The sequence below is a fragment of the Hypanus sabinus genome, chromosome 10 (genome assembly GCF_030144855.1).
Source record: "Hypanus sabinus isolate sHypSab1 chromosome 10, sHypSab1.hap1, whole genome shotgun sequence".
Lineage (NCBI taxonomy): Eukaryota > Metazoa > Chordata > Chondrichthyes > Myliobatiformes > Dasyatidae > Hypanus > Hypanus sabinus.
In genome coordinates this window covers 131289915-131313837 of record NC_082715.1, presented here as the reverse complement: position 1 = coordinate 131313837, position 23923 = coordinate 131289915, and the positions used below count along the sequence as shown (strand labels likewise).

Genomic DNA, 23923 nt, shown 5'->3' with positions numbered 1-23923 from the left:
AGTGAAGGAGGTGTAGAGGCAGATGTAGTAGTTGTGCCATTTGCAAGGATAAGTGTCAGGAGGGAAATCAGTGGGGAGGGATGAATGGACAAGGGAGTTGTGTAGGGAGCGATCCCTGAGGAAAGTGGAAAGTGGGGGAGGGGAGAGAAGAGAAGTTGTGCTTGCTGGTGGAATCCCATTTTGGAGAATTACATGCTGGATGCAGAGGCTGGTGGGGTGGTAGGTGAGGACAAGAAGAACCCTATCCCTGGTAGGGTGGTGGGAGGATTGGGTAAGAGTAGATGTGCATGAAATGGAAGATATGGGGTTGAGGGCAGCATTGATGGTAGAGGAAGGGAAGTCTCTTTCTTTGAGAAAGGAGGACATCCCTTTCATTCTAGAATGAAAAGTCTCATCCTGTGAGCAGATGCAGCAGAGATGGAGGAATTCAGAGAAAGAAATAGCATTTTCACAAGTAGCAGGGTGGGATGATGCAGGATCTCCCAGTGGCCAACTATTTTAATTCCACTTCCCATTCTGATATGTCCATCCTCTGTTGTGAGGAGGCCACATTTAGGTTGGAGGAAAAACATGTTATATTTCATCTGGGTAGCCTCCAACCTGATGGCATGAACACTGATTTCTCTAACTTCCAGAAATGCCTCAAACCCCACCCCACTTTTCTTTCTTCCATAGCCTTCTGTCTCTTTCACCAATCAACTCCCTCACCCCTCCTCAGTTTCACCTATCACCTGCTGTTTCTTTCTCTTCCCCCCCGCCTTTTAGATCTACTCCTCAGCTTTCTTCTCCAGTCCTGCCAAAGTGTTTCAGACAGAAACATCGACTGTATTTTTCCATAGATGCTGCCTGTCCTGCTGAGTTCCTCTGGCATTTTGTGTGCGTTGCTCGGTTTTCAGCATCTGCAGATTCTCTTGTTTGGGAAAAAAAGGTCACTATACAAAGATTCAAAGTACACTTATTAGCAAAGAATGTACAAATTCTACAACTTGAGATATGTTTGCTTACGTAGCCACAAAGCAAGAAATTCAAAAGAACCTAATTTACAAAGAATAAAAATAAAAGACCAACACCTGATGCGCAAGAGAAAAGATAAATTATGCAAACGAAGTGAGCAACAGCATTCCGAACTGAATGAGCCCTCAGTTCCGAACCCAGGAGTAGGTCCAAAGCCTCGCTCAGTCCGTCACATTAGCGGGCACAGAGCACAGCAGCCAAGGCAGCTTACAAAGCCTCAGCATCATGCGAAGAACGAATAAAATCAACTTGCCTCCAATCTTGGCCAACGTCAAAACAGCAGATTGTACCTCACACTTGGACCCGGCTACTGCAAAGGACTCCAAGCATAGACCATGCCGCCCAGCGACCCACTGCAGGCCCAGACTTCTCCATCCAGCTCGAAGCCACTCTCAAGCTCTTCAAATCTGTTCAGCACTAGAACAATCCAACCTTGCACCCAGGCCAGTTGTCATCTGAACACCTCTTCCCCGGCATCTTTAACTAATAGCATGCAAGCTCGAAAGCTGGTAACCCTCCCCACAGCCCCGATTGATGATCTCTAACGAATTGTAGAAGGGTGGCTTTAGAGAAATGGCTGCGCCAATGCAAATATGGTCACACTGCTTAGCAAAGGAGGACAAGAGAAAACTAGGACTTTTAAAAAAAGAACATGTTTTAAATTCTGTGGAGTTATCTTATCAGAGGATCTGCCCTGGGACCAGCAAGCAAGTGTCTTTACAAAGGCAGCAAAAGTGCCTCTGCTTTTAGAAGTTTATGCAGGTTTAGCATGTCATCTAAAATTTCGACAAGCTTCTATCGATGCATAATAGAGTATTCTGACTGGTTGCATCGCAGCCTGATACGAAACCACCAATGCCTTGGAACAGAGGGGTCCACAGAAAATGGTGGGAAATGCAGAATCCGTGACAGGCAAAACTTTCCCACTATTGAACACATTTGTAAGGAGTGCTGCCACAAGAAAGCACACCAGACAGCCCCATCTTCCCACTTCTACCACTGGGCAAGTGGTACAGGAGCCTTAGATCACACACCACCAGGCTCAGGAACAGTTATTACCCCACAACCATCAAGCTCCTGAACCAGCATGGATAATTTCACTCAGCTGAACTCAGAACTGATTACACAACCCATAGACTCACTTTCAAAGGACTCTACAAAATATTCTCAGTATTATATTTTAATTTAAATTTGCACAAGTCATCATCCATTGCACATTGGTTGTCATACATGTATAGTTTTTCATAAATTCTATTGCATTTCTTCATTTTCTTGTAAAATTCTGCAAGAAAATTCTATCAAGGTAGTATATGGTGATGTGTATACTTAGCCTCCATCTACTGGAGCCCATTATCACCTTTCAATACTGGTAGCATTGACGTTCCTGTTCGTCATCCACCTCGTTGCCGTCAACTTCACCCTACCATCAATCCACACCTCCTACTCCTCCCACCCCACCCTCCAAACCTGGCTCAATCCTCTTTCACCTCAGTCTACTAATCACCCACTGCCCTCCATTTCACCACTTTTCCAAAAAAAAAAGAGCTGGCCATCTCCCCTTCCACTCAGCACCTTTCAACCAGAAATGTCTCCCCACCCCACACTGCTTCAGATCTTTTAGTCGACTGTTACTGTAACTCTTTGGAATTTAGCAAAGAAGGGGGAACAATGTGGAAGTAGTTCCTTTGGATTTCCCAAAATGCTTTTGGGAATACCTCAGGTTCGTTGAAAGGGTTAGAGCAGGGGTAACTGCAGAAATCCATGCTTGGACCACTACTATTCATGATCAAAAAATATAGCTGAGGAAGATGGATTGCCGTTCCTAAAATCAAACACTCAAGAAGCCAAAAAAGAATCTGCTCTCATTAGCTTATCGTTACTTTAGCGATTAAATTATATATTAGATCAAACCCTCCATCTAAAGATCAAAAGTGCAAATTTTTGGAAAAGTGTTCTCAATCCAGTGAAAGTTGCAATTACTATAGTTAATCTTTTATCTATACACTTGCAAAATTACGTGCAGTGCAATATTAACTTCCATAAAATGGCCTTTTGGAGCAGTGCAGAGAAAACGATGCTCAACATTGTTGGAGGTGGAGTTAAAGATGGCGCTAAACAGCGACTCCACTGCTTGCATCTTCAGAAACAGCTCTAGTTCTATTTTTAATATCTTTATTTTTCCTTTTCAGGGTTAATTTGAAGACCCTGACCTGGAATTACACGCTGACTTCGGTTCTTTACAGGAATGTGACCTGTTCTTGGGATTTCAGAACTGGCCATTGCTCGGCACACCAAGGGTTCCACCTGAGAGTCTTAATCATATTTGGCAGCCCAAGATCTTGGGGGTCCTGAAACGGACGGATCGAGGGTTGGTGTCATGGCAGGAAACTTGCGTGTCATCAGGGAGGCCGGAAAATCTTTCGCTGTGGACCCAAAGACCCAAGATCTTTATGATCTTCCGGCACAGAGCTCGTAAAAAGCGACTAAATAAACTTCTAACATCGTAAACCAGTGGGTTGTTGTTATGTCTCCCACTCACTGTAAAAAAAAGGGTGATATTCCTTCTTCCTCATTAGGGAGAGGAAGAACCTGTGGTTTGTCAAATGCTGGATGAAATGCGAAGTCTGTGTCTTTGCTATTGCCTAGCTCAACTTGTGCTCGATGGTGGTGCTGATGTTTTGCCTGTTGCTCGCTGCCACTTACGTGTGGGGAGGGGGGAGGACTTTGGGTACTCACATTCATCTGTCGTTCATTCTTTGGGGCACTTCTGTTTTTGTGGATGTTTGTGAAGAAGAAACATTTCAGGATGTATATTGTATACATTTCTCCGACATTAAATTGGACCTTTGAACATATTGCCTTGTTCCAACAGCAGTGTTTTGCTGCACAGGCAGGACAAAATTAACAATTCTGTCTTAGAGGATTGTGTCCAAGAAACAACTTTTCTTCAAAAATGGCAATGCAAGGTGAAATCCAACTAAAGTATAGACAAAATATTTAAGACTCCCTTTGACTTCAATGGTTAACTAAGAAAGGCACAGTACTGAATAAAAGTCATGTCCCAAACAAATGATACCAATTAGCAGCAAACATGAACCTACCCAAACACAAAATTCACTTCTCAAACTACAGTCTTCTATTATTTGCCTGGCTTCAACCACGACATATCCAATGCATTCAGTTAAAGTTTAAAACTGGTTCTCATAAGCAAATGTGGTCAAATTTAACCTCAAGCTTTCAACACTGTTCTAGCTTCAGATATCAAAAATGCATTGATAAAAAATTTAGATTTATTTTACTATAATCTGGAAGAAGTCAATACTGGTCTTAAAAGTTCTTACTATGTTTCTGGATTTTTCTGGTCAGTTGCTTTCTTCAAAGAAACGCAACTCTCCTATTTTCCACCAAACTGTTAATTTGCACTAATTGTACTCTGGTTTAGAGTTATCCAATTTCACCAACTGGCTTTTTACCTGAACTTGCCTTCCTTCTCCTTGAAACACCATTGGGTCTTTGTGAATCTTGAATACACCGAACAAAGCCTTTACAATACTGATTACATAAAAATGGAACTCTACATTTTAAATTCCTTTTCTCAAATTACAAAGAGATTAGCTTCTATTTTACTTGGCATAAAGACCAAGCAAGCCAAGAAAAAGCCTAACCTGAGCACTTACCTGTGGGCACGGAAGTCTATAAAAAGTTAATCCTTGGAACAGATCATGGTTACAGGTACAATGCTTGAACAGAGAGTAAATTGACATCAATTTGCCTTTAAAATTTCCTTTTTGAACTTCTGATACCCCATTCTTTATTCAACAAAGGAAAAATTAGCTGAAGATACCAGTCTATTACAGGAATGCAATAGCCTCACTTCTGCTCAGTTTCATGGTTCTAATCTAGAGGTCTATCCATTTTTAAAAGATTTCAAAATGCATCATTCTGCATTAGAACATTTCCAGGTTATCCATTATACTGAATATGATAAAGCTGATGTTCATAAACAGTTTGATCATTATTATTGACTTCACAGCCTTTATAATTAATTACTAGTTAGTTACTAAAATATTCTTTTCAGTTATAAAACTAGTTAGTTATAAAATATCCCTATTCTACACAGCAAATCCTGTTCAAAAGGTGTACAGGAATTTGAGAACTGGTGTAGCAGTATTGTTTGTTGAAATTGTTTTGAGCAATTAGTCTCAAACACAGAAATATCTGGCAGCATTTGTCAATCATCAGGAGAATATACAAGGTGTTATGAATTTGGGGAAAACTATACCTGCTATCTAGAGTACATTGTTTAAAAAATGGCTATATTAGTCAAAAACTTGTTTATTGCAATAGCTACATTTCATTTGCAAGCAAAATTCAAAGCTACAGACTCCAATCCATTTAAGCACAATTACTTAGAATACGACAGGGGATACAAGCACTGTAACTCTATGCCACAGAACGGGAGAGGGGCAGCCTCATCAGACCACTATGACTGCATCAGCCATGATGCCGATCTGCCTGCTCATGGTCCTAATCTTTTATTCCCAACTCCTCAGTCCACAAGACCACAGCAGAAATAGGCTATTCACATTTGAAAGACAGAGCACGTTGTATCAGAATTTCCTATCCCCCTCAACTCTATTCTCCTGCCTTCTCCCCACAACAATTGATGACTTTGCTAACCTATCAACCTCCACTTCAATGAATTGGCCTCCACAGCTGTCTGTGGCAATGATTTTCATAAATTCACTGGCCTCTGGCTAAAGTAGTTACCTTATAACCTTCAGTGTATTTTAGAAAAGGGATTCAAGCAGGTAATATTTGTCGAATAACTTTCATCACACATTTGTAGTCTTAAAGGACCATCAGCAAAGCACCTACCTCACGGATCCTTACAGACAAGACAGCATCCATGGATAAGAACAGCTAATGCATTTAGAGTAATACACAAAAAGCTGGAAGAACTCAGGGCTGGCCAAAATCCTCCTGCTTTTCTGTTGCTCCAGATCCCAGCATCTGTGCTCGTTTCAAATTAATGTTTCTGATCTAACTAATGCAGAATTTGCCCAACAAATCTTTATTTAGTTTGCCAATATAAAAACATTGCAGTACTGAGGCAAAGCGGTAAATTGCTGCTTCATGTGAAAGGCCAATGTCTCCCCATGGTAAAAGGAAATTGTTTAAAAGACAGGTGGCATTACTTGCTGTTACACACTGTTGTTGAGAATAGGATAGAACTTTATTGTCATCATTCAAGACAACAAGACTGCAGTGCTACTCCAGGCCATGCAAAACTGACATTTACAATGTGGTATAGCTTAATTTTTTAAAAAATTCCGAATCAGGTATAACGTCACCAGCATACGTCATGAAATTTGATAACTTTGTGGCAACAGGACAATGCAATACATGATAATATATGGAAAAACTGAATTACAGTATGGATATCAAATAGTTAAATTAAATAGTACAAAAACAGAAATAAAAAAGTAGTGAGGTATTATTCATGGTTTCAGTGTCTAGTCAGAAATGGATGACAGAAAAAGAAACTGTTCCTGAATTGCTGAGAGTGTGTCTTCAGGCTTCTGTACCTCCTTCCTGATGGTAACGGTGAGAAGAGGGCATCTCCTGGATGGCAGGGGTCAATGTTGGATGCCACCTTTTTGAAGCACCTGCTCCTTGAAAATGTCTTGGATACTACAGCTCGTATCTGCGATGGAGTTGATCAATTTACAACTCTCTTCAGTTTACTTCATTCCTGTGCAGTGGCACCCCCGCCCCCCCCCCCCCCCCCACCGCACCAGACAGTGATGCAGCTACACAGAATGCTCTCTGTGGTACATCTGTAAAAATTTAAGTGTTTTAGCTGACATTCCAAATCTCAAACTCCTAATGAAATATAGTCACTGTCTCGCCTTCTTTATAGTAGCATCGATATGCTAGTACCAGGGTAGGTCTTCAGAGATACTGATACTCAGGAACTTGAAACTGCTCACTCTCTCCACTTCTGCTCCCCCTGTACAGATCTTCATCTTACCTTTTTTGAAGTCCATAATCAGCTCTTTGGTCTTACTGACATTTGAGTGCAAGGTTACTGCTGCAACATCATTCAACTAGCTGGTGTATCTCACTCCTGTATGCCCTCTCGCATTCCTATTTACATGCAGCAAGTTGATAGTCCTTAACACTCAAAGGCTATTGGCAAGTCAGGATGTAGCATTATTCAGCTGCACAACAGCCCTCAGGAAGAAGCTGTTCTTGGCTAAGATGTTTCTGTATCTCCTACCGGATGGCAGGAGATTGAACAGAGTGTCCAGGATGGGACAGGTCTTTAATGAGGTTATGAGCGCACTGTGGTCATCGAGAGCTGTAGATTGTTTCCAGGCCCAGTAGTCGAGTCCCAACGATGTGCGGAGCTGTACTAATCACCCATTGGGAGAGCTTTGTGATCCACCTTGCAGCAACTAGAGAACCACACGGTCATTCAATATGTCAGAATGCTCTCCATCATACACCGATAAAATTTTTGGGGCAGATGAGCTCTCCTTAAGCACCTCAGGCAGTATATTTTGTCTGGTCCCTTGCCTACTATCGAAGGTTCTGTAGATCGACTAAGACAACTACTCAGATATTCACCCCCAAAAACTTGAAACTGAAGACCCTTTCCACTAACTATTTACGAACAGTGGTGTTTGCTCAGGACCTCTCATCCTCCTGAAGTCAATTATTATTTATTTTGTCTTCGTGATGTGAGGGATAGGCTGTGGTTTCTGCACCAATCAGATGGAGTTTCAGGATCTCCTCTCTACAGATTTGTATTGTTTGTGATTAGGCCTCCAATGTGAAAGCCATCCTGCTATATGGATCCGAAACATGAGAAAATCGCTAACACCAGCTGCAACAAGATCCAGACCTTTCTCAACAAATGCCTCCGGCAGATCCTCTGCCTCAAGTGGTACGACAGAGTGTCAAGCCTAGACCTATGGAAGAGAGCAAACCAAGAGCCCATTGTATTCCAGGTAAGGAGGAGGAAAGTGGAGATGGGTCGGCCACACCTTGAGGAAGAACCAGTCGAATGTCACTCGACAATCACTCGAATGGAATCCACAAGGGAAGAGAAGAAGAGGTCGCCCAAAGCAAACCTGGAGGCGTAGGCTTTTGGATGAACTGAAAGACGCCGGCCAAACTTGGGAGACTGCAAAAACATCTACTAGAGATCGCAGGGAGGACTTTTGTTGAGGCCCTATGCTCCAAAAGGAGCAAAAAGGATTAAAGATGCAAAGATTGTAAAGTGATTAGGCCAATAACAGATGTGTCATCTGCAAATTTGATCATTGAGTCTGCAGAATGAGCAGGTGTGCAGTCATAAGTGAAAGAGTGGAGAAGTGGGTTTAGTACGCTCCCCTGTGTGGCACTGGTGTTAATGGTTGGGGCGGGGGTTAATAGGCACTTGTCTAATTTCACTGCCGGGGTACAGTTAGTGAGAAAGTCCAAGATCCAATTACAGGTTGATGTGCTGAGACCTAGATTGTGAAGCTTAACAGTCAGCTTGTTCGGTAGAATGGTGTTAAAGGCCGAGCTGTAATCAATGAAAACCCATCCTGACATAGGTGTCTGTGCTCCAGGTGTTTCACAACAGAGTGAAAGGCAAAAAGAAATGGCAAATTCAGTTGATCTATTCGCTTTGTAAACAAACTGGTGTTGGTCATGGGAGATAATAAGACTAGAGGAAGGTTAGTGACCATCTCGGAGTCAATGGTCTGATGTTCAGTCGTAGGATCGGAGTACAAATAGTGTCAGAACTGGTGTTCAAACTTTGAGCAGAAATCAGTTTGCCAAACAATACTGTTTGCAAGCATATTTGATGACACTGGAGAAACTCCTTAATAAGCAGAGTATTGCAAGCTCTATAGGGGCAGAAAAACAGGGAGGAAATGTGGTTAAAATGTTCTGTTACCCAAGTGAAAACAGGAGTCAAGTAGTAGTGGGGGGGGGGGGGAGAGAGAAAGAGGAAGACATTATCGAAGATTAGATAATGGTGGTAGCAGAGTATTAGAATCAGGTTTAATATCACCGATATACAATGTAAAATTTGTAATAGGGCAGCAGTACATTGCAATACATTGTAAAATCTATAAATTACAGCAAGTACATAAACTTAATTTAACTATTTTAATACAAGTAGGGTGAAAAGAGAAAGTAGGGAGGTAGTGTTCATGGATTCAATGTCCATTCAGAAATCAGATGGCAGGGGGGAAGAAGCTGTTTCTGAATTACTGAGTATGTGCCTTGAGGCTCCCGTACCTGATGGCAGCAATGATGTCCTGAGTGATGGGGGCCCTTAATGATGGATATTGCCTTCTTGAGGCACAACTCCTTGAAGACGTCCTGGATGCTGGGGTGGCTAGTGCTCACAAGTTCACAACTTACTGCAGCTTATTTCAAACCTGTGTACTACCCCCATACATGACAGTGATGCAGCCAGTTAGAACATTCTCCACAATGCATCTTCACAGTACATCTGTAGAAATTTGTGAGTGTCTTTAGTGACATACCAAATCTTTTCAAACTGCTAATGAAATATAGCCACTGTTGTGTCTTCTTTGTAACTGAATCGATATGTCAGGCCCAGGATAGATCCTCAGATGCTGACACCCAGGAACTGGAAATTGCTCCCCATTTCCACTGCTGATCCCTTGATGAGGATGGTGTGTCTTTGCTCGACTTCCCCTTCCAAAGTCCACAATCAGTTCTTTGGTCTTACTGACACTGTGCGAGTGACACCACTCATCTGGCTGATGCATCTTGGTGGTTGAAGGTACGCCTTCTTGTCACCATCTGAAATTCTACCAACAATAGTCATGTCATCAGCAAACATATAAAAATGGCATTTGAGCTGAGCCTTGCCACACAGTCACGGGTATACAGAGAGTAGAGTAGTGGGCTAAGCACACACCCAGTACTGATTATCAGTGAGGAGGAGATGTTATTTCTAATCTGCACAGACTGCGGTCTTCCCATGAGGAAGTTGAGGGTCAGTTGTACAGGGAAGTACAGAGGCCCAGGTTTAGGTTTTTTTTAAAATCAGTACCGTAGGAAAGATTGTGCTAAACACTGAGCTGTAGTCAATAAACAGCAGACTGACGCAAGTATTAGTATTGTCCAGGTGATCCAAGGTCATGCGAAGTGCCAATGAGATCTCATCCACTGTAGACCTATTGTGATAGGCAAATTGCAGTGGGTCCATGTCCTTGCTTAGGCCACACACAGGAGTTGATTCTAGCCATAACCAACTTCTCAAAGTACTAATCACCATAGATGTGACACTGGACAATAGTCACTAAGGCAGCTCACACTACTTTTCTTAGGCACTGGTGTGATTGTTGACCTTTTGAAGCAAGTGAAAACTTCTGACTGTATCAATGAGAGATTGAAAATGTCTTTGAACACACCTGCCAGTTAATTGACAGGTTTCTGGAGCCAAATTCAGGTACTTCATTAAGGCCAGTCACCTTGCGGGGTTCACACTCTTGAAAGATGTTCTGACAACAGCCTCAGAGATGGATTAGTGTCACCAGATGCCACAGCCACTCATAGCTGTAGTTTTATTCTCCCTTTGAAAGCGCGAATAAAAGATGTTAAGCTCATCTGTGAGTGAAGCATCACTGCTATCATGATAGGTTTCAGCACGTAGGAAGTAATGGCCTGCAAGCCCTGTCAGAGTTGATGTGCATCCGATTCCACCTCTAACCTCAATCGAAATTGTTCTTTTGCTTAAGTCGTATTTGGCCTTCTTGTATAGTCCTAGATCTCAGTTTGATCTAGCTCTCAGCAGACTATGAATCTCCTAGTTTGTCCATGACTTTTGACTCAGCTATGTATGGCATGATCTCAAAGGCACACACTTATCTACACAGGTTTTAACGAAGTCAACAGTGGTGTATTCATTCAGACTCGAGAACGAGTCCCTGAATACTGTCCAGTCCACTGACTCAAAGCAGTCCTGCTAAGTGCTCCTCCACCTCCCTTGTCCATACCTTTCCCTGTCCTCTCTACTGGTGATATGGCCTTCAGTCTCTGCCTATACACAGAGGCAAAGTACAGCCAGGTGATCAGATTTTCTGAAGTGTGGGTGTGGAGTAAGTGTTCTTGATGATGGTGGTCCAGTGTGTTGGCTCTTCTGGTTCTACAAGTGAATATGTTGAATATAATTATTTAGGGACTTCTTCCAAGCTGGCCTGGTCAAAAACCCCAAAATGATGGCAAGGGTATCAGGATGCACTGTTCCATGCCTGACAGGCATAGTTACTCTACCCTATTTGGCACAGCCCTGAGGTGGAATATATACTGCTACCAAGATGATGGCTAAGAAATCCCACGGCAAATAAAATGGACAACACTTGATCACTAGATGTGCTAGGTCAGGTGATTAGGACAGAACTGCCACGTTTGTGTATTATGAAGAATTAACATGAAGCATATTCCACCTTCTCTGCCTTTGAAAGACTTAGTAGTCCTATCTTGGTGGTGGATTGTGAAGCCAGTGAGCTGCATCCAGAATGGTGACGTTAGCCAAGACTCCATGAAACAATAATCAACAGTACCTGAGTTCCCTTTGGTACAGCAATTTTGCTCTGAGTTCTTTGATTTTATTTTCCCAGAGACTAAGTTTGCCAGCAACACACACAAAATATGCTGAAGGAATTCAGCAGGCCAGGTAGCATCTATAGTAAAAAGTACAACTGATGGAGAGAGAAGCACAAGGTGATAGGTGAAACATGGAGGGGGAGGGATGAAGTAGAGAGCGGGGAAGTTGACTGGTGAGATGAGGAGAGAGAGGCAAAAGGGGAGGAGAAGTGGCGAAGGGGGTAGGGGGTCGGGGTTGGGGGGCATTACCAGAAATTTGAGAAATCGATGTTCATGCCATCAGGTTGGAGGCTACCCAAATGGAATACCAGGTGTTGTTCCTTCAACCTGAATGTGGCCTCATCACAACAGTGGAGGAGGCCATGGATGGACATATCGGTATGGGAATGGGAAGTGGAATTAAAATGGGTGGGCACTGGGAGATCCTGCTACTTCTGGCAGATGGAGAGTAGATGCTTGACGAAGCTGTTTCCCAATCTAAGCTGGGTCTCACCAATGTACTGGAGGCCACACTGGCAGCATCCAACACAGTAAATGACCTCAGACTCACAGGTGAAGTGTCCCTTAACCTGGAAGGGCCGTTTAGGGCCCTGGATGGTAGTGAGGGAGGTGGTGGAGGGGCAGGTGTAGCACTTGCTTTGCTTGCATGGATAATTGCCTGGAGGGAGATCAGTGGGGAGCGATGAATAGATAAAGCAGTTGCATAGGAAGCAATCTCTAGAGAAAGCAGAAAGTTCGGGGTGAGGGAGGGAAAGATGTGCTTGGTGGTGCAATCCCATCAGAGGTGGTGGAGGTTAGAGAAACCCTATCCCTGGTAGGGTGGCAGGAGGATGGGGTAAGAACAGATGTGCGTGAAATGGAAGAGATATGGTTGAGTGCAGCATTGATGGAAGTGGAAGTCAGAACCCTCTTCCCCTTAAACAAATTTTTAATCCTGCATGGATGTCTCAGGAGAACAGAACTTGTGATCAGAGACATGAGATTCATCAACTTTGTAGCAATAGATTTTTTTTTTAAATGACGCTGCTTAATGTACATTTCATGCTGTAGCTGTGGATTTCACGTCATAGCAGTCCAAAATGGGAAAAATTGAAGAATTCCATCACACTGTTCGCATGAGTCACCACTTTAATGGCACCACCATAAGTACAAAAAAAAAGCCAGAGTGAGGGTTGATTTTCTAGACTGGAGGCTCATGACCGGGCTTCACTGTTGGTTACCCATTTATTGATTTGGACAAGAGTAGGTGGCATGGTTATTAAGTTTGCAGTTGGCATCTACCTCAAACTCTCATGGCTCTCACTTTAAATACCGGCTCATATTAAGTGGGAGTCCAATCAAAACAATCAAATCAGTCTCTTGCAACCTGTTTTCTGATAGGCCATTGAACCCATAGCCCTCCTCCCCAATTCACCTACAGCCCATCAACAACAGAGGAAATCAAATAGCCATCCAACCTGCAATCCATGTCATCTATGCTGTGACACATCCCACATGGTTACAAAGACCATACAAACTCCACATAGACCATACTTTGTATTGAAAACAGGTCACTCAAGCAGTTCTACTAAGCAGGAAATAAGCTAATACACAAGTATTCAACTTCATGCCTACCCTGTCCAAACGTAGAGAAATAAAATGCAGTTGTGCTCTGTAATTTATTCAATTAATGCCAGCACAGTTCATTTTAATATATTTACAGCAAAAACTATTGATGCATTAGTTTTGGTAATAACTTCATTTCCTTAATTACGATGGTAATTTTGTCAGGTGTCTTGACTATTAAGAATCAGTATAGACTCCACCCTATCATGCCATTTACACTTTTTCATTTGAGAATAGCTTTTACAAAATGATTTTCAGATAGAGAAGAGCCAGAAAAAGCTTATTTCAACTTACTCCAGAGGCCTTGCGGCAGAGGTAAATAGCCTTGCTCTAGTATTGGAGTTACCTGTGGCATGATATTTGGGGAAGTGATGCAATTACAAAGCATACCAGCTAGCAAACATCCTTAGCAGGATTTTCCAAACTGATTCAAATTAGAAAAAAAAATTACCGATGAAGTCAGTCTTTTAAACAAGAAAGACTATTTATGTGTTGTAGCTACATTCATTTGCTTGAATAAAAAAAAAGCTAAAAATATTCAGAGGTCATTTACATGAAGAACTAGCACAGGGGTCAGGGACTCAAGATCTCGAATCACTGGGGCCCTTCTGGGGTAGAAACAACTTGTGCAAAATGATGGGATGCATTTGAACTAGAAGGGGACCAATATCCTAGCAGGGAAATTTGCTTTTGCCACGAGGGGAGGAATTAAACTTGATTGGCAGGGGAAGAGGCTTGAGACAGCAAAGTCAGTGAGCAGACAAGGGTACATACAACCACTGCTTTATACTGCATCTATTCCAATGCACATAAATTCAACAGATAAGGTGGATAATCTGAGGGTGTATGCTGCCTGCGTGATAATGTGGCCATAACAGAAACTTGACTGAGAGAAGGGCGGGACTGGCAGCTCAATGTTCCGGGCTACCAAATCTATTAAGCAGGACAAAGGAGTGTAGGAGGAAGGGACGGGGTGTTGCTTTTTTAATAAAAGAGGATGTAACAAAAGTGCTTAAAATGATATTCTTGAGGGAAACAGGACAGTCACCTTGGTAGGGTTATAATTTCACCCCCTCCGACCGATAGTCAGCAGGAACTTCAGGAGAATGCGAGGAGAAATTCCACCAAGTCATGAGAATAATAATTTAGTCCTATGGGGAGATTAATTTTCTTGATATTGATTAGCTCACTCAAGTGCAAAGGACCTGATGGGGCAGAATTTGCATGGTGCTCAAGTCTGTTTCTTCATGCATCATATAGAGCAGGGGTCCATGGACCCCCTTGGTTAATGGATGGGTTTGTGGCATAAAAAAATTTAGGAACCCCTGATATAGAGGGACCTACTCAGGTAGCAGCAATATGGGACCTTTTCAGTTGGAATGAAGTAAGCTAAGTAACCAAAGTGGCATTTAGGGAACACTTCAAGTCCAGTGACCACAACTCCAAGATTAAGACAGTTCTTAAGGGCGTTCGGCAGGACTTAGCTAGGGTTGAATGGGTGACTATTTAAAGGCGAAGGAATAGTAGGTCAGTGCTTTTAAGAGGGTCACAATAAGAGTCTTGGGACAGCATGTTAGAGTGAAGAGTACTGATGGCTGATGAGAGGTAGAGGCCTGGTCAAGAGAAAGAAGGAAATGTGTTTTTTTTGGTAGCTGGGTACAAGGGCGTCCCCCAAAATAAGTTAAGAGCAGGTAAGAGGAAAATCAGGAGGGCAAAAAGAGGGTATGAGATGTATCTGACGAGCAGAGGTAAAGATAATCCTAAGAGGTTCTTCAGTTATATTAACAGGGTGACTAGATCTAGTGTGCAGTTACAATACCTGTTTAATGTTTATTTTGCCTTAGTGAGATCTCAAAGGAAGATGTAATTGTAGCCTTGTGGAGTATTAAGGTGGGTAAATCCCCAGGGCCTGACCAAGTGTACCCCGGACTTTATGGGGAAAAGAACTGTGGAGGCCCCTGTACAGATATTAGTTTCATCCTTAGCCAAAGTTCCAGAGCGTCCACCTTCCCTGAACACCCTAACTCTACCCTGGTGCCACCAACTCTCTTCCCCTCCCCTCTGATCCCAGCTCTAATTCTTGCTGAGTCTTCACCATTCCTTTTGGCCTTCCCTTCTGAGGCAGAACGTTTTGTCCTCTGCAAGGGCCTTGCCTTTGCCCCCTTCAACTGAACCTCAGCGAGTTCTATGCTCACTAAGATGCCAAGTTCTTTCGATGCTTGTCTCTGAGCCCACTTCTTTGGCATGAACTTCACACCCTGATGACCCCCTTCTCCTGTCTCCAAACTGCCTCCTCTTCTTGGACATCCTGCCTGCTCTGGATCTTTTCATCTTGAATTGCCGAGGAGACATCCATCAGCTCGACTTCAGTACTCCTCTCTCCTTCTCAAACCTTACTCCCTCTGAATGCACGACCCTCCACTCTCTCTGCACCAATACAAACCTTACTATCAAACTCACAGACAAAATGGGTGCTATTGTAATGTGGTGGACTGACCTTTAATTTGCTGAGGTCAGGAGGCAACTGTCAGGAAGAGGCTTTCCCTTTTCAGGACAGAGATATCCCCTTTCTTCAAAGAACAAAGTTTCCCTTTCTCCACCACTGATGCTGCCCTTACCTACATCTCCTCCATTTCCTGAACATCTTCATGCCACCTTATCAGTGATAAGAGTTCCTCTTGTCTTTACCTACCACTCATAAGTCTCTGAATCCAACACAACATTCTCCACAACTTCTGCCACCTCCAAGGGAATACTATTCCCAAACACCTCTTTACCTCTCCCCCAGCCCCCTGCCCCCACTTTCTACAGGGATTGCTCCCTCTGTGATTCCCTTGTCCTTTTGTCTGTCCCCATTAATCTGCCTCCCAGCAAGCAGCCGAAGTGCTATACCTGCCCATTCACACCCTCCTTCACCTCCATCCAGGGCCTCAAACTGTCATTCCAGATGAGGCAATGCTTCACCTGCTAATTTGCTGGGGTTGTCCATTGTGTCCAGTACTCCTAATGAGGTCTCTTCTACATTGGTGAGATCCATCATACATTTGGGAACCATTTTGTTGAACACCCCTGCTCCATCCACTAAAAGCCGAACTTCCCAGTTGCCAAATATTTTAATTCCATTTCCCATTCCTTCATGTCGGTCCATGGCTTCCTCTGTTACCACAATGAGGCCACCCGCAGGGTGGAGGCACAACACCTAATATTCTGTCTGGATAGCCTCCAATCTGATGGCAGGAATATCTATTTATCCTTCCAGTAAAAAATTCCCTCTTTCCCCTCTATTCCCCACTCTGGCGGCCTTTATCTCTTCTCACCTGCCCATCACCTCCCACTGGGTCCCTCTCCTCCTTCCCTTTCCTCCTATGGTCCCACTCTCCTCTCATAGAAACATAGAAAATAGGTGCAGGAGTAGGCCCTTCGGCCCTTCGAGCCTGCACCGCCATTCAGTATGATCATGGCTGATCATCCAACTCAAAACCCTGTACCTGCTTTTCTCTCCATATCCCCCGATCCCTTTAGCCACAAGGGGCCATATCTAACTTCCTCTTAAATATAGCCAATGAACTGGCCTCAACTGTTTCCTGTGGCAGAGAATTCCACAGATTCACCACTCTCTGTGTGAAGAAGTTTTTTCCTCATCTCGGTCCTAAAAGGCTTCCCCATTATCCTTAAACTGTGACCCCTCGTTCTGGACTTCCCCAACATCAGGAATAATCTTCCTGCATCTAGCATGTCCAATCCCTTTAGAATTTTTATACGTTTCAATAAGATCCCCCCTCAATCTTCTAAATTCCAGTGAGTATAAGCCTAGTCGATCCAGTCTTTTTTCATATGAAAGTCCTGCTATCCCAGGAATCAATCTGGTGAACTTTCTCTGTACTCCCCCTATGGCAAGAAAGTCTTTCCTCAGATTAGGGGACCAAAACTGCACACAATACTCTAGGTGCGGTCTCACCAAGGCCTTGTACAACTGCAGGAGAACCTCCCTCAAATCCTTTTGCTATGAATGCCAACATACCATTTGCCCTTTTTTCATCGCCTGCTGTACCTGCCATGCCCCACCTTCAATGACTGGTGTACAATGACACCCAGGTCTCATTGCACCTCCCCTTTTCCTAATCGGCCACCATTCAGATAATAAAATGTTTTCCTGTTCTTGCAACCAAAGTGGATTAACCTCACATTTATCCACATTAAATTGATCTGCCCATGAATTTTGCCCATTCACCTAACCTATCCAAGTCACCCCTGCATCCTCTTAGCATCCTCCTCACAGCTAACACCGCCGCCCAGCTTCATGTCATCCGCAAACTTGGAGATGCTGCATTTAATTCCCTCGTCAAAATCATTAATATATATTGTAAACAACTGGGGTCCCAGCACTGAGCCTTGTGGTACCCCACTAGTCACTGCCTGCCCATTCAGAAAAGCTCCTGTTTACTCCCACTCTTTGCTTCCTGTCTGCCAACCAATTCTCTATCCACATCAAAACCATACCCCCAATACTGTGTGCTTTAAGTCTGCACACTAATCTCCTGTGTGGGACCTTGTCAAAAGCCTTTTGAAAATCTAAATATACCACATCCACTGGCTCTCCCCTATCCACTCTACTAGTTACATCTTCAAAAAATTCTCTAAGATTCGTCAGACATGATTTTCCTTTCACAAATCCATGCTGACTTTGTCCGATGATTTCACCTCTTTCCCAAATGTGCTGTTATCACATCTTTGATAACTGACTCTAGCATTTTCTCCACCACCGATGTCAGACTAACCGGTCCTATAATTCCCCGGTTTTCTCTCTCCTTCCTTTTTTTAAAAAGTGGGGTTATATTATCCACCCTCCAATCCTCAGGAACTAATCCAGAATCTAAGGAGTTTTTGAAAAATTTATCACTAATGCATCCACTATTTCTTGGGCTACTTCCTTCAGCACTCTGGGATGCAGACCATCTGGCCCTGGGGGATTTATCTGCTTTTAATCCCTTCAATTTACCTAACACCACTTCCCTATTAACATGTATTCCCTCAGTTCCTCCATCTCACTAGACCCTCGGTCCCCTTACTATTTCCGGAAGATTATTTATCAGATCAAATCAGATTCCTTCTCCTCCAGCCTTTTACTATTCCTACCCACCTGGCTTCACCCATTACCTTCTAGCTATCCTTCTTGGCTCTTCCCCCTACCTTTTTTAATCTGGCATTTTTTCCCCTTCCCTTCCAGTCCTGAAGGGTCTTGACCTGAAATGTCAACTGCTTATTCATTTCCATAGATGCTACCTGATCAGTATTTTGTGTATGTGTTGCTCAAAGTTCCAGACGACTTGAAGATGGCTAATGTGTTCCAGTGTTCAAGTCGGCTAGCAAGGACAGGCCAGCAAACTACAGAGAGACAAGCCAGAGATCAGTTGTAGAGAAATTACTGGACAGAATTCTGAGGGACAAGATCTACCATTACATGGACAGTCAAACCCTGATAAGGAATAAATCAGTATGGTTTCGTGTGCTCGATCATATCTGGTTGATGTTTTTTTGAAGAAGAACAGCCAAGGGGACAGATGCAGATAGGGCAGAAATATGGATTTTCCCGAGGCCTTTGACAAAGCATGGCAGTCTGATCTGCAAGATCAGGTTTCATGGGATTCAGAAGGAAGGTAGTGAGCTGGATTCATTACTGGCTTGAGAATAGGCAGGGCATTGCCAAAGGAGGTTGTCAAAGTAGGCACAACTGCAATAATTAGGAGGCATTCGGATAGGTACATAGAGGAGAATGGCTTTGAGAGTTATGGGCTGAAAATAGACAACTGGGACCGGCAGGCAATGTTCCTTCTACTTTGTAATGGCCAGTATGTGCAAAAATTTTGTGCTGTGCAACGTGTGCGCATTGAATAATTTCTTCAATAATAAAAGTGTAAATAAGCCAGTTCTTAAAAAAATCTGCAAAACAAATAATCACAAACTCCACGTTATCACTGTTCACATCAGAAACTAGAAAAGGAAACTTGATTGTGTATGATCATGAAACAACAACCTTTTGTGCTGTTCAAATTCCTTTATGCACTAGTAGCAAGTTGTGCATGTTGGGACATTGCTAGCAGGGAGGACGCTGAGCTCAGCATGAACCAGTTGGACTAAAGGGCCTATTTCTGTGCTGTAGTACTCCATGAAAGAACTAACGCTTTAATTTAGAGACCCTCAGCGAGAACTGGTTCAACAGCTTGGTTTCTTCTCTCACAGATGCAAGCTGAGTATTTCCAGCATTTTCTGATTTTATTTCAAATTTCTGGCATTTAGTTCCACTCTCCTCTCCCTCCACAAATTTCCCCTTCTCCTTCCCCCTCGCCCCCACCACCACAAAAGTTCCTCATTTGCTTCTTTGGTTACAGGCATTAAACAAAATACTGAGAACATTCCGGTGAGGCAGCATCTGGGGAGCAAGAGATCGCGAAGGAGCAAAAACCCTGATAACCATTATTCAGTCATCAACGGAAAAGGCTATTGGACTGTTAGAAGACCTATAGCACATAGTTTAAAGTAGTAGTAAATCACGACAGTCAAGAGACAGTACAGATGGTGCAAGTAGAGAAAATACAGAAAACCTACACTCAAGATACAATAAAACATTGATCCAACCATATTTGAATAAAAGGGAATGTAAAGTCTTAGAGTTAACAGAAAGTTGAATAAAGCAATTGCATTAAAAGCTACTTAATAAACATTTAAAATGTTGGGCAAGATAACCAAGGAAGGAGTGCAAGGCTGAAAGCAACTGGATCCTGATTGATACTGAGATGACTTACAAAGGCTGATAAAAAGCAACACACACAAAATGCTGGAGGACTTCAGCAGGCCAGGCAGCATCTATGAGAAAGAGTAAATAGTCGATGTTTCCAGCTGACGCCCTTCATCGGGACTGAATTTCCAGCATCTGCAGATTTTCTCTTGTTAAGAATGATAAAAAGGCATTTCTCCTGAAATCGCCTTGATGCACCATCAATAAGTCTGAGACATGAGTTAAGGTAGGCTTTTATTGGCTGGTAGAAAGCACAAGCAGCAAGTGACCACCACACAACATCCTGGAGACTGAGGGACTGAGGAAGGGTCTGTGCCTCCAATCGCCTTTATACCGGGGTCTGTGGGAGAAGTCACAGGAGCAGTCAGCGGGGGGGGGGGGGGGGGGGGGGGTGGCATGTCCAGACAGGTATATGTAGTTCACCACATGCCTACAAGTATGGAAGCCTTGAATCCACATTTATAAGCATGTTATGAAATTTTAAACCATGATTAAAATTGATGCCAATTCAACACTGATTTATGTATTATCCACATTTTAATGCACCGAGTACATACTAGCCATCATAGGGCAAGTTTGCAGGATCCAAAACAGCCACAAGAAAAATGTTTAACACAGATAATAACCATCAAACAGGAAAGGTGATAAAGTTTAATTGAGCTACCTGGAATAAATGGATAACGTTTGTTGTAGAGTAGAACAAACTTTGGTAGATTCAAATTAGATTTCTGTTTTTGCGATCTCATTTCAACACTAATTAAAATTCTTAAATGAAGTAATGCATTATATCTCACCCAAGCTATCAAAGCTCCAAATCTTATCTACTTACATTCCAGCTAGAATCATTTTTAAATACTTCACTACACTGCAGCTTCACAGGGTAGGAGAAATTATTTGAATTATTTCCTCCTTATGGAATCATGGATGGTTAATTAGCTGAGGACTCAATGCCTTTCTATTTACAAAAAGGCACAAGAATGCCATTTTTATTTTTAATACTCAAAGCAGTTTTAAAATATTCTGTAAACCCTAAATAAAAGCAAAGAATTTGCTGACACTTTTGTCAATTGTTGACTCATTTTATTTAACACAATTCCTTTCAAGAACGTGGCTTACAGACATGTACAAAGTTGTGATCTTGCCAAATATATTCAATAATTTAAATATTTCATGCAAGTGAAATAACTCCAACCAAAAATATTACCAGCTTAATTTTAGATTCCAATTACCCATAATTAACACTGAAGGGAATATATGGAATGAAAGAAAAGCAAGATGACTTTCATTTCCTTACAATAGAGACAACCATTTGGCACAGCAAGCCTATGCTGGCTCTCCAGCCAATCCCATTATCCTCAGTAAACTTTGCTCACACACACGCCACCCATCAATCATCTACCCAAGTGCATTTGAAAAGCACAAGCCTATGGGTGGGCAGAATAGCTGAGCACCCAGACGAAACCCACATGATCATAGATGAAGTGCGTAAACTCCACTGGAGGTCAGGCTCAAATCAAGTTCTGTGTTTAGTGATCGATGCACACTGCCTTCTACATCACATGCTGTCCCTTCCAAACAAACAGTTCCAGAGTGATCTGAATAGCAACCCCCCCCTCCCCCCCCCCCCCCCCCCCCCCCCCCCCCCCGCTTGATATACAGTACTTTTCTATTGCCTTAAAGACCTTATTCTGAGGCACAGAATATTCAGTTTTTCCTGGTAACAAGCTTTGACATTGCTTCTATTGATTGCAAATTTATACAGAAAGTGTTTATCATTGCTTCATTTCCATCCCCTGATAATGTTATTTATTTGCCTTTTCACTACTGTACTTCATGACCTAGATCTCCCTGTGGTTACCCAATGAAAGGAGCCATCAGCAGAGGGATCTGGTCTCGCAAGTCTTTCAAAAGTAGTATTTCTATACATTCTACAGTTAATTGAGTCATTCAAATTAAATTCCACTCAGCAATGGAACGCAAAACAAGTGAAAGAACTACCCAAGTACTCAAGTCTAAAACATCCAAAAGTACAGATCAATTTTTAAACATTCAGAAGGATTAAAAATTAAAACAATTCTGCAGACTAAAACAAATCGGTTCCAAAACTATTGTACATGAATTGCCTGTTCCTTTATACCCTCATAAACTGTGACCTACCCAACTTCTACAGCAGTTAATCCAGTGTTCAGCCATTTCTCCAGATACTGCCCCATTTCTTCTGACATTTTGTTTCAAATCCCCTCACATTCTGTTTCAGCAACAGTTAGCTGCGAACACACGCCACGTACAATCTGTACTGTTCTAACAAATTACTTTTAGACCACAAAAGCTAACACAGGCGTTAATTTGCAACAATTTCTCTCAGAAATGTTCTGATGGTGGTTTAAAGATGGAACACGAATAAATAGAATAAAGGAAACTATGGAATATCTTGCTACCTGTGTGCTTTAGAACTACTGATACAAGCAACGCATTCATCTCAACTTTACAAAGTTTTATCAGAATTATCAACTGAGTTCTTAATGCCTGTAACTCAGTTTCTGTCTACGTTAAACTTCCAAATAGGAATTAATAATAAACAATACTAAACCGAATGCGATACCCTCCTGATGTGGTTTTCTCAACACCCTGCATTACCATTTCAGAGAGATTCAACTGGGACGTAAGCGAAGAGAATTTCTACGTTCTTTAAGACGTACGCAAAAAGCCAGGCTTCAACGGCAAAATAAAATCACATCTCAAGCACGCGCTCAAAGTAAACTATTCAAAAGTAAATTCTTGAATGGTCACACCTAATAGCACACTCCATAATGTCTACAATTGTTGGCATACCCAACTATGACCTCCTGTCTCAAGGAAATACACAACATTCCGGTTGCTCCAACTTCCCGTATTCCACCGCCCCTCTGTCTTCCTCTTCACACTCCAACCGGGGGGGGGGGCTGGAAAAAAGTTTTTGCACACCAAAATGCACCCCTCTACCTTCAATATTTCGGTTACGCAAAAGATACCGGCTGACAGCGGTAGCCCAGTAACCTTGCTGAAATATCTCACTCTACAGCGGGGGCCAGATCATTTGGGAAGGGAGGCAATCCTCTTCCCGAGGTTTAGCCACCCACAGTGACCCCCTTCCTTCCCTGTGACCCAGACGGAAACAGCCGACAGCCATGGATCCGCCACAGAAGGGCAGAATAGAGACCGCGCTGATGGCCGAGTTGGATGACACACATTCCTCCCTCCACCCTCGTCCAGCTGGGCGGCCCGGCGAGTACTGCACTGCACTCCCCTCCCCAGTGCGGCTCACCTTTATCCGGACCTCGTAGGTCGTGTAGCGCTGCCTGCCCACCCCGACCGTCTGCGGGGTGCCCACGTCAATCTCCAGGAAGTTGCTGGGCGGCCCGTAGGCATCGTTGAGGTTCTGGGGCTTGGCCAACAATCGCCTGGTGTCGGGCACGGCCTCGGCCATCTTGTTCCCTTTCTCTCGCTCACTGACGGACCTGGTGACGTTTCCTTTCGCCAGCCGTCAGCTGCCTTTCAAATGACGACCGAGCGGGGGCGGGTACGGGCCGCCTAGCATTGCGGGAAATGTAGTTCACTTTTGCCACTGGGAAGCGACATGCCCGATGACAAGAATGAATTGAACTACATTTTCCAGAGTGCCACGCAGTCATTGTTCGTCACTCCCTACTGCCCTTCCCCACCCCGCCTCTCTTAAACCAGTTGACGTACATTCCAGCTGCGAATAAACTTCCCTGGGCGAGGAGGACCGTGGCTTTTCAATCATCTTGCATGCAGGGAAGTTGTGTGGAAAACATTTTTTTTCAAATAAGTGTCATTTCAAGACACACATTGGATTTCGTTGAC

General features: G+C 43.1%; 1 protein-coding gene across 1 annotated transcript in view; it reads right to left on the bottom strand.

Annotated features, from left to right (window-relative positions):
- The window catches only part of snx3 (sorting nexin 3), a 35762-nt gene extending 12189 nt beyond the window's left edge, over positions 1 to 23573 (bottom strand). The window contains exon 1 of the mRNA XM_059982990.1: positions 23364 to 23573. Within this exon, the coding sequence (XP_059838973.1) occupies positions 23364 to 23525 (162 nt within the window). The 5' untranslated portion in view covers positions 23526 to 23573. The remainder of the gene's footprint in view (positions 1 to 23363) is intronic.
- Between the last annotated feature and the right edge of the window lie 350 nt (positions 23574 to 23923).